General features: G+C 41.5%; 1 protein-coding gene across 3 annotated transcripts in view; it reads right to left on the bottom strand.

Moving 5' to 3' along the window:
- Nucleotides 1-17,293, bottom strand: part of LOC116718365 (semaphorin-4B) — a 63,771-nt gene that overhangs the window by 20,379 nt on the left and 26,099 nt on the right. For all 3 annotated transcript variants that reach the window (XM_032560232.1, XM_032560231.1, XM_032560230.1), the window contains exons 2-3: nt 13,424-13,865; nt 451-611 (exon numbers count right to left, since the gene is read on the bottom strand). In XM_032560232.1, the coding sequence (XP_032416123.1) occupies nt 451-611; nt 13,424-13,544 (282 nt within the window). In that variant the 5' untranslated portion in view covers nt 13,545-13,865. The remainder of the gene's footprint in view (nt 1-450; nt 612-13,423; nt 13,866-17,293) is intronic.

Genomic DNA, 17,293 nt, shown 5'->3' on the forward strand with positions numbered 1-17,293 from the left:
GCTTGCACTTTTGTCATGACAAGATTATATAGTCCTGTCATGACAAAATTTAAGACACTTATTAACATATTTAAGATCAACTTACTATTTTAATTTTAAAGGCCTTAATTTTAGATAAGGCCTTAAAATGGCTTATCTAAAATTAAGACATTTTAAGTCTTAAACTAAGACTTTAAAAGTCTTAATTTTAGTCTTAAATTAAGTGCTTGTGCAACCTTAAAAAGGTTTAATTTAAGACTTTTTAAAAGACTGCTAAAAATGGACCAATCAGATGGCCTGAGACTGGGATGTACAAGCTAGAGACAAAAAACTTTTAGAGTAATAAATGCCCATTGTTTTAGTCAATTAGAAGAAGAAAAAAAAGTCCAATCTTGATTGGCCAGGAAAAGCCTGATTGGGGAATTTCTAGTTTTGACTGTTAACCCGTTTGGCTCGCTGCTTTACTCTTACGTTCTTTTGCAGCTTGGTCTTGCTGATATCCGAGAGGCTGAGGGCGAACAGCGCCTCCCTGGCTCCGACGTACAGCATGTCGTCCTCCTGGCTCAGCAGCAGAGAGGTGTAATTGAAGACGCCACCCACCGAAAATTTTTTGGCCGATCTCTCCTTTGCATCTGGACAGAGAAGAAAGCAGACACACACACACACCCCCACACACGATGAGGCAGCAGATTATGATCAGAGAGAAGGGCAGAACGAAAAGTAACAAAGGGTACAGAACATGTCCTGATGCTCAGAGTACAACCAGAACTGGAACGCTGTCCGTTTTATTGTTCTTCAGAGGGGATAAAGGATTCAAAATTTCCTTCCGCTTCCTTCCTTTGACGAGTTTTAATCTCATGTGCTCATTATTGCAGGATAATACCCATCTGTTCCACCCACCAACAACCATCAAATGACCTCAAATCTGAATGGAGAGACACCTGGGAGAAAACTGCTTAAATCTCCTTAAACTTGTAGAGCTTGTTGCTCCATTTTGATAAAATCACTCGTCTTTCCATCTAGGAAGCACAAGAGAGTCAGAGCACCATGTTTCACTGTAGGTCCATGGAAGCACGTTTCCTTTTGTTTCCATTTAAGGCTGGTATGTTCTCGTAGACGGCAGTATACGTCTCTAACCCTGAGCTAATTTAGGATTGACTAATGAATTAGTTTTGGTGACTTGCTGGGCAAAAGACCACTCTGGACAAAAGTACTCAACCCTAGTACTTGAGTAAAAGTACTGAAAGTGATGGCCAAACCACACTCAACTAAAAGTTGCTCAGTCACAACTCAAAGTTAAAATACCAAAGTACTTACTTTTGAGAATACTTAAGTGTTCAAAAGTACAACTTAGATTTTGTAATATTAGTACATCGCTGTATTGTTTTCTGAGTGCTTTTACAGAACCTTGTAGTTTGCCAAAGTTGACACCCCCTGAAAAAACCTCAGCATAAAACTGCAATAAAAATTTACCACAATTTTTTTAAACATTATTTTAAAATGTCCCCACACTCCAAAAAAAAGAAAGTAAAAACAAAAACGACAACAAATAAAACGTGGTTGTTATGGAGACTTGGTGACATCATGATCTTTAACAATCGTTCTCCAGAAGTGATCTCCTCTTTGTTTTTTCCTCTCCCTCTCCATCCTGCCAACAGCGCACGGCAACCGAATAAGTACCAATCATAAGCAGCTCAAAGAACTGGGTCCCTGTGTGGCGTAATAAACATACCCCGGGCAACCAGGAACCACCAATTATAAGTTACTAGAAACTCTGGTAAACTTTATTTTTAAGAGATAGTTAGTGGCACCAACAATCGGTGCAACCAGTGATTTTGTTAAATTATTCTGCGAGTGTCACTGCAATTAAAGATAAAGTTATCTTACACATCTTTACTAGCACTGCCAATAAATTCAAAGTCCACATTCTGAATTTCAGAAGTAAATCAACTTCCATCTTTTTCTTCTTCCACACTTTTAACCATCTGTGACATTTCCAGCTCCATTTCTGAACCACTTTTTGTTTTTTGTTTTGCTGAAAGGAAGCAGTTTACCTTTAGATTACGATCCGTCACATTTAACGTGCGAGCGGTTTTCCAAAAAGACTAAATAAAAAGACCAACATGGTGTCACAAGAGTCCTAAAAAATTCTTTGTGGAAGAGTTGCACTGGGTGATTTTAGTCATTCGGGCATTAAATGAGCAGGACGCTCCATCTCTCCATCTATTGTTTGTCATACTTCTAAACTGTTTGCAATTTAGGGCCGTCTTTGTAAATGTTTGTCTCTTCCTGCTTATTCCAAACGTTCGAAACGCACTCCATGGCCTCTCTGTGCCAAAAAGAAAAAAAAAAAAAAGTTGTGGTCACAAACCCTACGAGTTTATCCACATAAGATTACGAGCTTCTAGCCAGGGCTGTAAAAGCTAATATCTGCCACAATTAAGCCACTTACAATCCTCCCACCCACCACCCCCAAACTCCCAGTGAACAACCAGAAAACCAGTTCACATCTCAACTATCCTGGTGGCAAGAAAGAAAAAACAAAAACAAACAAAAAAAAGGAACCAAGCCCCACGTTCATCTTCAACGCCCCAGGTGGTGCGTTGGGCCTTAATGCAAATAGAGGCAGAAAACCGCAATAAATGTTTACAGCCCGCGACGTAAACTTCTCAACGTGCTCACAAATGGTTCATCTCGCGCTCGAGGCAGTTTGGCAGATGATCATCCTTCCCCTTGTGGGAGTGAAAGCCAGCTGCGCGAGCCGCATCTCGTCCAGATTCAAAACGCTGGGCCCTTTCCACATCAACAAACCCTTATTCGCTTTTAAAAACGCAGTGACATCTGGAGTCAATCAGGACCCGGGGCCCGCCACTAAAAATCAAGGCACAGAGGGGGGGGAAAAAAAAAAAACAACCAAAAAAAACCCAACTCTCTTTTGTCCTTCAGGACACATGTCTTTCTGCATGGAGAAAGGAAAAAAGGTAAGGGTAACCTGATGAAAGTGTTCGTAAATGCTCATAAAGATGCGTATCCTAAGACTTTGCGGACACTCGACAAACAAAGGAGGGCCATCTCTCCTCCCAACAAGGGGACATATCATGGCCCGACTGTCAAGGCTCCCAAGGGTTTGGGACATTCGCTGGAACCCAAAGGCAGCCTCTCCTCGGCATATTAAAACTCTCTGACATAAATCACGGTGACAGTCTCTCAGACAGACAATGGAATAACGAGCACTGGAGAGCAAACTCATGAAACTTTTACTCAGAGGGCAGACAAAAGGTATTTATCAGGGGGTGGATGGGTCTGAAGGAGTTGTGGTAACCGGGATGATTGGACTGAGAGCTTGACCTATGAAAAACAGAGTATGCACACCGGACAAAAAAGGAATCCAAGAAGAGAAAAAAACCCCAGAATGTCAGGCAGTAACAAATGTCAAGATGCAGCCATTTCAAGAAGTTATTTTGTGAGTTTTTTCCACGCTATGATGCAGTGGAGTACCTCAATGTAGCATCTACGGATATAAGCAGCTTCACACTCAAACTCGATTTCCATTCATCACCCAGTGGTTTACTCAGCTGAGCAGGTCAGGCTCTCAGTTTCTGCCAGGGATCATCAATACGGCTGCCTTATGGTCTGTTTTTATGTAGTAAACCGGCAAGCACCACCAGTCCTACGAATTACAATGCGAGCGTCAAACAGAGGAAAATTAGTTGAAGAAATTTGGGATAAAATTTCAAGGTTACAAAACCCCGATACGCTGTAGACCAGAAACACTCCAGAGGTTTGGTTTGGGAGATGATCTGACCCGTTGTGTTTGTCCACTTTATCTCTAAGCCTCTCAGAGGGTCAACGTAAAGGTAAACCGACATCGCATAAAAGAGTGCCAGTCTGCAGAGAAATGCATGCAAGCACATGGCAGAGTGAGGATAAAATAAAACATTAAAAAAAGGGAGCAGGATCCCCCTCCTCCAGAGTTTAACAGCATATAAAAGGCGGGGTGATGGCTTGGCAGCATGGTAGGTGTTACTCTTGCCAGGACTCTAAGGGCCGAGTGTAAACATGCCCCAGATTTACTAGAGCAGAGTGAGCTGAGTCACAAGGCAACTGGGTAACAAGGGCAAAAAGGTTCACTTCGAGCCAGGCTGTGAAAAACAAAACCAGAACGCAACCCCTTCAGATGGGAAGACAGAAAATATACAACCCCCCCACACCCCCCAAAAAAACAACAACTAGAATCGCTAATCTGCGATCCAAGGTTACAATGGCCTACACAGGCTCAGTCTGACATGATTTGACAACCGCACTGACGAAAAAAGCAAACATCAAGGCCATCAAGTCATTGTTATCATTTGTTGGGGAGTGCAGGAGACGGGGAGAGAGACCAGTCATAGTATGAATCCAGTTACTTTAGGACACCAAGGGCGTACTGGCAAACGATACAAAGAAGCAGAACTGTTTTAGGTGTGCATTTTCATTCCTTTTGACTTAGATAAAAACAGAATGCCAAAACAGAACAAGTCGGCATAAAACAAGTCAGTTTTGTATTTATTTGATCATGATTTAAGTGAAAAGGAAGAAAAATGATACATGGTCTCTTCTGTGTATTTTGTACTAGGCCCCAGTGAGTCTGACACCCATAGATGAGATCTAAAAAAAACAGATCCTAAAAAAAAAACAACCATCCTAAATCAGTCAAATTTCTGTACTTTGATCTATGGTCAGACTTGATGGTGTGATTGATGGAAATAAATCCTGGAAGAAAACGTGTAGGAGGCTGCAAAAACTAAATGTTGGGAAGGACTGTCTCCATTTCATCTGAAAGAGCTTAAGCTACTTTACAAAGAACATGGGTTAAAAAAACCCCCCCAAAAACAAAACAAAAAATCAATCAGATGAACAAAGATGTTCCTGCTCTCTGAAGGCTTTTTCTTTAAGGAAATGGGAGCGTTTCCCAGGGCTGCAGCCTCAGGAACCCGTCTACCCATGTCTGGTTTTTTTTTTTGGATGGGCTGTGATGAAACAAATTTTGTTGTGCTTTTTGTATGACAACAATAAAATCTGGTTCTGTGTGCAGCCAAAGTCAAGTTACTGACTCTAGGAGGCTGAATACTAATCATCGCTGGAATTTTCTTCTTGTTAATAAGCAAAGAAATGAGTAAAAACTTTGCATTAAACTCCTTCCACTTTACAATAATCCACAACTATGCTCGTTTTAAAAGCTAATAAAATATGTTGACGCTTGCAATATGAAAAAATGTAAGTTTGTTTCCATTCTGTTTATATGCGATAGCATGTGAACTTATGCCAGCCATAACAAAGAGACACATGTGCCTTGAAGATAATAAGCAGAGGCCAAGGGCGAGCTGTGTCCAGTGATTCCTAACAGGATTATATTTCAGAGAAATGTGTTAATGGTGCCAAAGGGCAACAAGGGTAGAAACCCCATCAAGGCAACCACTGGAAAAAAACAAAACTATGAAGTACTGTAGGTGTTTGATGAAAATGTTATGGCTAAGAGACCTAAAGCGAGCATGAAGTCAGTGCATCAAAACAAGGCGAAGACACATCCTGCATGTGGTGTGGTATTCTGTAATTAAAGGCTCTCAGGTCTCACTCATGCGCAGTAAGACGGCATGCACCCACGCGACACTGCACCTGAAAGCTTACAAAAGCCTTGATGCAACATTGGTGAGACAGAGAGTCACTCTGTGTTGTCTTGGGTGAGCTGTTTAAACAAATATGGCGACCCTAAAGACACAAAGACGGATAGATGGTATAATTTTCTCACTAGCAACGCATAACAAACACGTCTGCGCTTGTTGTGTGTCGGGAAACTCCTCAGACTCTTTACTTTTGTCAAATCTTTTCTCGGGGGCTGGTAAATATTGTCCTGAAAGGTTTGTTTACCTCAACGAAAGTCCTGCCTTACAGTTATTACAGGAGGCACAAACTGTTCCATCCTTTGTGAAGCCAAGAACACACTGTGTCAACTGGACTGAATAGGACCAATTGAAGAATGCAATGTTTGCTAAAAGGAGACTTCGGAAGAAGGCAACTGGTGATGAACATACGGTTAGATAAATGTCCAAAAAAAACCCCCAAAAATCTGATATGACGCCACATAGAAGCTGTTTAGACCTGGCACCAAGATGCCAACTTGGATTGTGATAATGGTGGGACAAGAACACCCTCACTGGTGGTCTTTGACAATTATATGCATGTATTTAGCACACTAAACGACCAACTATTGGCCTGACTGGACTCCACTCCAGCTATGAAGTTATTTCCTTGATGGAAAAAGCTGCCAGTATTCATTTGGATGTTTCAACAAAGTTTTTTTTCCTTTATTTTGTAAGTGTAGCAAATGGTTTATGACTAGTTTTTATTTTGTCCGGTCATAGCAAACGCAATTAGTCCAACTCCTCCCCTCCCCAGTGCGACTGACTCACACTAAGGAGGAAGGCCGCCAGGGTAAGACTGATAGCGCGGCAGCTAAGCATGTTTCTGTTAAGGAAATGGATCACCTGCCAGAGTCAGTCCCAGAAAATCCCTGTCACACCACCCCGCCCAAAATGTCCACAACAACAAGGCCAGAGTGTGTGCAGAGACAGAAACACAAGACAACACTTAAAGACTCACTCAATGAATAAATAATGCATCCTAAAAGATATTCAACAATTGAGGAAGAATGTCTAGCACAAATTGATTGTTTTACCAGCAACATCTACAGAGAAAAAATTCCATTAGCATGACTGAGGACACTTGAGAATTATGCTTAATGAATTACATTATAGTATTTCTACAGCTCAGCCAAGTGTTTCAGAGCAGGGAAATAAAGCCATACGTCTGGGTGCTACCAAAAACCCAGCTGGCTTAAACATCGTTACAGACGGTTTCTCTGCAGCCACAGACTCCCCTCGTTGTACTTTTACAAGTCAATGCCCACTTGTCGATTTTTCGGCTTCCAGTTTGTAAAGAGCCTCTCACTTTTGGACTGGCATGTTAAAGGTCTTTGAAGAGGTGCCACCTCATCCAAACACAGTCCTCTGCCATGTTTCCATCTGTATGTGAATCCCTGGAGAGGCTCTTGATGAGAAGAGCAGCCTGAAGTTGCTCCATCTCTCCACTCACCCACAGCGTTGACTGAGGAGAAGTGTCCCAACATATGGATTTATACTCTTTGCTGACGGTTTACCTCGTCTTACACGCAGCTTTAGCTAAATGGCTGCTTTAACTCTTGCCCTTTCCCCGCTACATTTAATTCCTGTGGTCATGAAGCTATGAGGACCCAAACGAGTGAAGGATCATTGGATTAGTCAACGCATTTGTGGATTATGGCAGCAAAACGTCTCCAAAGGAAGGCCAGTTGCTGCCACTTTAAAGAAAAATTGCCCCTTTAATGGGGTCTCTTGGATACATCTCCAGTATTCTCAGGCAAGCCCAGAAAGAACAGCTACAGGCCGTTTCTGCACGCATGTTCATCAGAACGAGGCATGTGGAGCTTGTTAACGTCCTGGAACAGGATCTAGAAAGTTTTAATGAGGGACGCATGAGAAGCCTGGTGCTGCCCTTCCAGATGTGACTCAAATCAAATGTTAAGTCTCTTCTAGCGCATAAACATACTTGTACTCGATCACACCGTTATGTGAAACATTGCATGGCTCTTTGAGCTGCTTTTAGTATGACGGGTGCTTCATAAATAAAACTGATTGACTGTATCACTATGATTGACTGAATTCATCTCGCTTAGTGCTTTAAAATCTAAACAAAGTTTTTGAGGTGGATTCTATGACACGTACCTGTTTTTTTATGGCTTGACCTTTTCTACTAACTGTGAATCATTTTTTGTATTGTATTTGTTGCTGCCTCCTGGCCAAAACTCCTTTGAAAAAGAGGTTTTTAATCTCAGTGCACTTTTATCCTGATAAAATAAAGATTTAAATCTTAAAAATGGTGTCAAATGTACAAATTGTAATGCACTGGACTGTTAAGGCCAGTGTGTCTTTGCAGCTCATTGCTGAAACTTAATTTGTTAAAGTGATTTAATGAAAAAGAAAATTGTGCACATTTGTTAGGCTGATGCAATTCAAGAGTTTCTTTTAGCACATTTTAATGTATCATTATTGCTGACAAAACCCTAAACCCGATATCTCTGAAAATGTGAATGTTTAACTAAAAATATTTATTTCAAATATAAAAATTTAAAAAACCTAAAGACTTTCCAAACATGTTAGGTTATGGCCTAAACAACCATGGTGAAAACTGCTGAGTTCACACCCTGAATGGAAAATGTAAGTTTCTTAATAGAGAAGTCAGTTCACAAAGAGCTGCATCCCAGAATTCATGGAAAGTTGAGTGGGGAAAAAAAGTGGTCGAAAATGTGCCCAAGAAATTGTGTCATAACTAGAGTACTCAAAGTAATGCAGTACTGCCCCTCCCCCACTTGTTGCTGCATACTACCAGCTCAAAGAAAGGCTTCTTCATTCTGGCCTTGCTGACAAAATACAGAAATTGGGGAGCTCGTTTCCATATACCTTTTGATTTTATTTATTTATTTTTTACATACATAGTGCACATACGGTATCTATAGCAGCTAAAGGATACATGGGATTAGCATGTTCTAGGATTTACCTACACAGCAGAGTTGATTTTAAACCTGGCATAAACTGATTATATAGAACATCTGCAAGATCATAAATGGCCTGTCAGACAAAGACATGCTTCACTCTGGGATAAATGGAGCATATTCTTTTCAGTTTTAATGTTGAGGAAGGTAGAAAAAAAGCAAACATCATCCTGCTCAACATCCACATGAATGCAACAAGTCTGACAGAGCACATCTGTTAGAGAGACTGTAGCAACCAGGGTGATGAACACCCAGCACCATCCCACCCATATCAAACAAAAGAAAAGAAATCTTTAAATGGGTGGAAAACAAACCACATTTTTCTTGGACTCTTCATCGCTGCAGTACAAAAATCACCCGATGACACTCTAACCTCACATTCCTCTCTGTCCTCCTCGATTAACAGCAACACAAAGACTTCTCGCCGCCTGCCATTTTCTTTAAATCAAAAGGCTGCTGATGGAAATCTGTGCAGACTGAGCGCTTCTTTACATTCCCTGGAGCGTGCAAGCAACAAAGTCATTAAAATGGCTGAAACAAACGGAGCTGATGTGCTGTAATTACACTCCATTGTTGCACCCGTTGCGGTTTCATGTGCAGGCACTTGTGAGTGCCACCTCTGCTGGAAGCCACAGGCTGCTTTTCTTTCAGGATCGGTGGGCGTGTCCTCTGCTGGGATTTAGGTGGGCATCGGAGCATGTCTAAAACCCCGTGAGTATTTTATCTGACCCCAGCCAACTCTACACCCCCGTCCCCCCGCCACATTTTTTTCAGCTCCTCCTCTGTTGGTTGCTGAACTGTGGTCCACACATTGCCAAGGTCAAAAGATTAGCATGCATGAGAGAGGGCGCACAATATCTGCTAAACATTAACTTAGCAGAGACTGGAAAGGACATGGTGTACACCGGGCATCCATTAATCATCACTAATCATCATTTGTTTCCTACAGGACGTCGATGTGAAAGTTGTCATAGCAGAACTGACCGATATTCTTCCTTTTAGAAGGAAAAGTCTGTACGTCTCCTACCAAGACCTCAATTAAAAGTAAACACTTAAACAACAAAGTTATTTTTGGCTCATGTTGGTTTTCAGGTCATACCTGTTGAACCTACCGCTTTGCCATCATCCACCTCCTCAGAGAGTTCTGGGTCTACCCTGGGCCCAGTATGATTGGGCCAAATTCAAATAGTCGACACCAGGTCACGTGGTAGTGTGACGTTTGTTTTCGCACACAACTGTGAAAGTCCAGAGGAAACACTGTGCCAAGTTCCTAAACCCCTCCTGCTGCAGTACACGCAATGGGGTTTTCAGCGATCATGACTAAGAGGAACGACTCTTAGTCATGAGGAAATGATGACTGGAACACAACATGGAAAATGTCATTTTCCATGAAATCGTCTGTGGGACATTCGCCTGCTGCATCGGACCAGAACCGAGCTGAGGAGTTCAGTGTTTTGGTCCAACAAAGACTGCCATGAATGTCTGACCAATCGAACAATAGTCTTGCATGCAGAGAAGGTGAAAAGGAGGAGTTGTGACAAGGGGTGTACATCAGGAGGCGGACATTTTTGTCATGCAACTGCGACAATGAGAACTGCTTTCGACGCATTGGCCTGACCATGCTGGGCCCTTCAGTGAGGAGCCCTGATGATTGAGCATTGGCTCTCTGGGCTCTGCCAGGTGTTATCCTAGAAGGCTAAAGGTAGACTCCTCCTGATTAACCTATAAATTCTGCTTTCCTGCATCATAATTTGGTTTTAATGCATAATCTGTCAATGTCCATTTTCTCAAGGCAAAAGCAGCTTTAAAGAAAAAAAAAAAAAAAAGCTTTCTCTGCGCATCTTTGTAGGAAGACAAGCTGCCAAAGAGGTTTCTGACAACCAACAGGGATGCATGCTGCATGGTTGCCTAACCAACACTTACTGCTTCAAGCCTCTTGATACTCCATGTACTGCCCTGAAGCCTGTAAGGCATAATGGAAAACAGACAAGCCCTCCTTCTGCCACAAAACCCTTTCACTCACTGCACATCTGAGATTAGCCTGCTCATTAGGAGAGAAGGAAGGAGCAAGAAAAGAGGAATGGAGGGGGGAAGGAAAAAAATTAAGTAAAAGGATGCTTTTCTAGGAAAAGGGCAAGGATCCCCTCAGAAAAATATCCAGGGACCCTTTGTCCTTACAGGCAGCACACACCAAAAATAGAGATCCTGGTTTGTAGGAGAAACTTTCAGCAAGGCAGTAAAGTTAAACACTTTGTTTATGAAAAATGTGCAATGTGTGCCAAAGACATTTTATACTGATATAATCAAAATGCACTGCCTTACACGTGTTTTGTGTCAGAGCAGATGGAATTTGGATCACTAATGCAGAGGAAGGGAAACTTTGGGGAGTGGAAAAATACTGATTTGCTGGGAACCAGTCAGTTTCATCAATGGAGTCCCTTCACGCTAAAGAAGGAGAATGGTTTCCTCTTAGTGGTGGATGATGCCAAGTAGGGTGGTACATTCGACGCCTCACGCAGTTGGCTGAGAAGCAAACTGGTGTGTAGCTGACGCGCCTATAGTTAGGCTATTGTTGGACCAGAGTGTCTCAAAGCATGAGAATAAAGAAACGTTGAAAAGAAAGGAGGCGATTTTAAGGAGCAACCTGTGGCTTATGAGCAACTGTCTGCTTCACAAATAAAGAGTTTGTAAAGAGAGGCTTTCCTGGAAAAAAAAAAAAAAACACAGTCAATTTCCCTTGACAGCCACATCTGAACAGCGTTTCTGTTTGTCAAAAGCTCCCACAAAGCATCAATCCATTACCAAAAGGCTGTCAGCTGAACGAATGCTGAAAACACAGCAGCCTGCTGTTAGACTATACAGCTTAATCCACACTTCATATATAGTTATGTAGAGCGATTGCATTTAATGACGCAGTCAGCTGCGAAAAGGCTTTCCATTTAAAATCAGCAGCTAGATGTGGGCGACGTTAAGTTGCTTGGTAGCAGATGGCTGCGTATTACTAAAAAAGGACAATTGGAGAGAAAACAGAGGAAGAATCAAGCGTCTTTTGGACGTACAGAGCCTTACAGCGAGCCGACTGAGTCATGTCTCCTCAGAACTAAGTGCCATACAAATTAGAATTGCCACACCATGTGTTAATTTATTCACACTTACCACACGCTCTGTAGCATACTGTTCCTACATTTTTCACATTTGGTCACAGGCCAAGGCAAAGCACATGGTTGTGAGATGATCTGTGGTTTTCAGTGGGTTATGATCCCCCCCTCTCTTTGTGAAATGGCTCAAGCTCAGTCAGATTGGACAGAGTGTGTTTGTGAACAGCAATTTTCAGGTCTCATCACATCTCTATTAAATTGATATATGGGCTTTGACTAGACCATGCCAACATAAGAACATGCATCAATCTTAAACATTCAATTTTGACACAGTTATTGTGTGTTTTTATGTCGATGTGCAGTGGAAATTTGTGTTGAATGTTATTACATATCCAAAGTTTAATAATGCATTGTTTTCCTTTAATATGACAAATAAGCACTACTGTGTTGTTTTAGCACAACGAATCTCAAAGAAACAAACAGAAGTTTGTTGTTCTGAGGAGACAAATCAAAATGTCAGGTGTGTAAACACTTCAGCAATGAACTGAAGCTGCAGAAAAGCTTCCAGGCTCTCTTTCCCCTCCAGTCTTTCCATAAAAGCTCAAAATGAAACAGAGGCAACAGATCTTATGCACAGTAGCGTGTTTAATGAAAACCCTGCGGGAACAAAAAAAACCTGCACCTGCATGTATTTATGAACATGCGGTGTTTGTTCCTTGGTTGATTTTTGAGTTGGCATGCATGGCCCCCCAGGCCTTGTATCCACCATCAATCCTGCTGCCAGCCTCAAACCTGATTGCTTTCATTTTGGGAAGACCTGGACCTTTGCTGAACTCACCCCCAGACCACTGTGCCTTTAGTCTACACCTGTCGACTTGTTTGCACCCATATTACAGACCCGACATCTAGAAAACTGAAAAAAAAATAACAAAACCAAACGCAGTTTAAACCTGAGATCCCAATCCTTCCTGCTGTTTCAGTTTTACATGGCAGTACATTTTCATTTCCAGCTCGCATGCACTTTAACTATTCAAGTCGATGTGTTTAAACAAGCAGAGAGAGCTAATTATTTCTCTTTTTATTTAGAGTTTGTCATAATAACAATCCACTGATGAAAAAACACCCTTTGTTTTTTTGCTGTCAGTAAAATATAAAAACCCCAGCATTTTAGGATGACAACAGTTATAGTACCAAGTACACACATCAGTAAGAATGGCTTTTTTTTTTTTTTTAAATAGTCAGTGATTCACTTGGAAAAGTCTCTTTTTGGAATTATACAATAAAAAATTGAGTTAAAATAAATTTTAAAAAGAAGAATTTGTTGAAAAAATAAGCATTTATCGTGGATGTTTGTTGTCCAGCAGGCATGTTTAAATACTTGATCTAAACGCATGCACCAAATTTAAATGAACTGCAGTAACTTTGATTTAAAATTATTTTTTAAAAAACCCAACCTGACTGAAATTAAATTGTATTTAAGATTCGCTGAAGTCGTTGTACATTAGTCATAAAAGGAGCAGAAAAATGCGTCAATTAAAAAGTGTAAATGAATGACTTCTCCACCTATTATGAGAATACGAATGGTTGTACTGTCCAATTCATATTTTATTGTCAATAAGAACTAAAATTTGAAATAATAAACCATTATGCTTTACTGGACAGCTGTCCAACCTCAAGGACGACTGAGCGAACGGCGTAGCAGGTGGATGCATTTACTCACTGTATGGAAAGCTGATGCGTGGCGTGACGTCCTCCTCAGTTTCGCTCGCCGACTCCAGGCCTCCAGCCAATAGCAGCGCGGCAGCCAAAAGACGCCGGATGGTCACGGCGACCGAGCACATGGCCGCTGAGTTCTTGCACACCGACAAATGCTCAGTTTGTTTTTAGGATTCCCTGGAATTCATTAAGAGCTCCTCTTGAATCCGCACAGCTATGTTTTCACTCCCATCTTCCTGCAGACTGAGAAAGGCAGGCGAAGGAGGGAGTGAGCGTGTCCTTGACTGGATTCTTGCGCTCTCAGAGGTCCGCACACGCAGAGTTCGCCCGGAGAAAAGGAATCCTTTCTGGCTCAACGGCTGCTTGTTTTCTTGTACTTGAAGCTCCTTCGGAGGGGTCAGTGATAAACTCACACGAGTGGCCGTCTGGTGATAATCGTTTTGGATCTGTGTGGGGAGAAAGGAGAGGAAACGTTCATGTCGGATATGAGAAGACGCTTTAGTAGGACGCTGCACAAGCCAACTTCCAAATCCAGCCTTCTACAATGTAGATGGAGACAAAAGCAGAAAGGTTGCTGGACAGAGTGGGAGTTTAGTAAAAATGATGCAGTTGAATTTGTGGTGAAATTTTTAACTCAACTTTACATTCAGGTGAACTGACTGCTTTTAGTCATCATCTGAAGCAGAGATGCACCGACCAGCTTTTTCCTGATGCCGATTTCTGATGCCAATTTTGCTTTCTCTTAACACATGAGGATATACACAACAAACTTCTGATCAGATTTAATCAGTGCTTCCTCCAGTGTATTGTAAGCCTGGTGGGCCACCAGGCTTTACTTGTGCCCCCACCAAGCTAAGCATTGCTTATTTATTTAAGTTTTTTTTTATGTTTGCATTTTTTAAGACTTTATAGTTTGTGCTCAGCAGTGTTGTGGTACTCGAGACCGGTCTTGGTCTTGAGACCATTTTTTGATTGTCTCCATCTCGTCTCAGACTCGACTGCATTTGGTCTCGGTCTTGTCTCGGGCGCTGAGGACTCGGGATTTTATTTCAAGACCAGTCAAGACCGCGACTTTGGAAATATCACTAAAATTACAGCATACTGTCCAGTTTATTTGTTAACATGTTTGTTTTCACTGGATGCAAAACGCACCGATTAAAATCCAAGCAATAACGTGACTTACCAATTACGTGTTTCTGTTACTCTCCCCACCTTTCACTCGCACGCGGCGCTCTGAGACCTTTTTCGTCACTTAGAAAAGAAGCTCAAAGAAAGGTAAGCTGCTCCGTTGACGTGATGCTAGCAAAGCTAGCTGTACAGAGACACGTTAGCATTTGAGATAAAAAAAAGTCCCTCACTGCGCTGAATTATTGTGCGGAAGTGTTGACTAACGTGTCGCATATATGGGACAACACTGTGTCCTGTCCAAAAGTCTACAATATAGTGATGAACGATCAGAGTCTCCTGAACTTCTCTTTACTAAGAATAAAGGACTGGAGCCTCACTGAGAGCCGTTCTTTGTGATTGTAATGCTCTGCATACACTGCAGTAGCTATCATTATTTTATTTAATTATATACATTGTTATTTATTTAATTAGCAAATAAATAAAACACAAGAACAAAAGAGCACGCAGAGAATGCGCATTGCTCTTTGATTGTTTTCGTTCAAAATGGCAGCTGTAATGTCTGCCATGATGGGAGACATTACAGCTTTGTGCTGCCTGGCTTCATGCAGTGGGAGGGAGGGTCAGAACAGTCATGCTGAGCGCCTTGTGCTTGGTTACTTCTTGGTTGTTGCTCTTTGGTCAGTGTTCGTAGTTGAGCATTGTTTACCGTCAGGGCATTGCCTCAATTGCTATGTTTAATGGTGCAGACAGTGGTGATTTCTGGCATGAATGATATGGGAAATTGAGCAGGGCATTATCTTTTTAGATAAGCAGAACAAAGAGGTTGTTCTGCTTTTAATATTGGTTAAATTTATTTCAGCTCTAAGTATTTAATATCTAGGTGTTTTTATGGGAATGTGAATCTTTCAGATCAATTTGATTAGCAATTTTGATCATATTTCACATTGTCATGTAGCGCGGGGCACAGGTCTTGGTCTTGACTTGGTCTCGGACCCTAAAAAAGTCTTGGTCTCGTCTTGGTCTTGGGTTAGGTGGTCTTGACTACAACACTGGTGTTCAGTTATTAATCTCCCAATAACACATAATTATCAAGTAATATTTTAAAATTTCCTGTCAACCTTAAACTTTTTTTTTACTCAAAAACACGACGGGCCACTGGATGACTGACTGCCGAGCGCTCCACCACCGGGCTTAGCAAGTTTTCTGGGGGAAACCTTGTCGATTATTCAGTTTAAGTTGGGTTTTCTAAGGAAAAGGTTAGGTCCATTTGCTCTACAACATATTGATAATACTGTAATGCGTTTAGTTTTTTTGTGTTGATTTAAAACAAACGCCTCTGTTAAAAAAATACCTCCACAGTATATTCAATGTTTGTTCACAACTGAACTCAGAATTTCAGGAATGAGCTTACATGTCTTAAGAAAATGGGAGTCGGAAAGAGTTGGAACAAGCAGGTCAGGAATTTATAGACACACATATATACTGTATGCAAATGAATAAATAAACTGTCTGGGGATGTAAGAGTAAAGTTAATGTATTTTAAAGTGACCAAGTTATTAGAGAAAGTACCAAAGTGACCAGGTTGTATAAATGTAGTGAAGTAGGACTCTCCCCTCCCCCACCAGCTGCACACCGTTAGCTAAAAACAGGGTTCTTTTTCTCCATTATTAATCTACAAATATGAGGCAATAACCACACACACTTGCGCTGAGTGAACAGACCAGAGGATTCTTCTTCTATGATGATAACTCGCTACTCCCCCGCTGGAGCAGCCCATTGCCAAAAGGTGGTAGAGTTTAAAATATAAACACAGAGGAGAACATGACGTCTCCTGCATCATTACAGCGACTCCCAGGTGACCTCCTTCAAATATTTACGGTAGCTAATAAATCTTCCGACAGAACAAGGCGAGGGCGTGGCAAGACGGACTCCCACTGAGCTTTTCCCATTTTAGACATACAATCAGACTGAACATATGCTAAAACAACACTAGGAAGATATTTAGAGCCTTTCTGCTACCTGCAGAAGCATTGTTTGGAGGCAGAGGAGCTGAACTTACTGCACCTGAATGCCACGCAATTAATCTATTGCTTGGGAAGGAAACCTAGAGGTGCATCGATCAGCGGATTTTTGTCTCATCGCCAATGATAAATATATATATTTTTAAATATATAAATACTGCAGATTATTTTATAAAAGGTAGTAGTTTGGAATCCAAGAGAAATGATTTAGCTAAGAGAAGAGAGACGATTAATCGAATTAATCGACTGAAATAATAGTCAACTAATTTATTAAATCGATTGGTCGTTAACTGGAGTATACAGACACAAAAAAAGGCCATCTGGTTAGCCACAACTGCAAAAAAGAAAAAAAACCAAAAACATATTGCACTTACGCCTTTGTTTTACGTATCTTCAGTGAAGCTAGCTCATCCCCACCTCCTCCTGTCCTCCCCCTCATGCCTGCTGGGACGACATGCACAGCAGCTAAACGTGCGGCAGGAATCTGCAGGTCGCAATGTTCCCAGGGTGCTTCCTTACGCAACTCCACAGGGCTTTTAAAATTCTAATGAAATACTACAGGATGTTGTTCAGAGGGATTCCTCAGACTTGGATAGAGATCCACACAGAATCGCCACACTAAGAGTATATGAAATATAAAGCCATGCATGTTGCATTTCTACTCTAAACAGCTAAACCACACAATCACATTAAACGTGTCTCTTCCTAATACAGTTCAAGTGACC

The sequence above is a fragment of the Xiphophorus hellerii genome, chromosome 4 (genome assembly GCF_003331165.1).
Source record: "Xiphophorus hellerii strain 12219 chromosome 4, Xiphophorus_hellerii-4.1, whole genome shotgun sequence".
Lineage (NCBI taxonomy): Eukaryota > Metazoa > Chordata > Actinopteri > Cyprinodontiformes > Poeciliidae > Xiphophorus > Xiphophorus hellerii.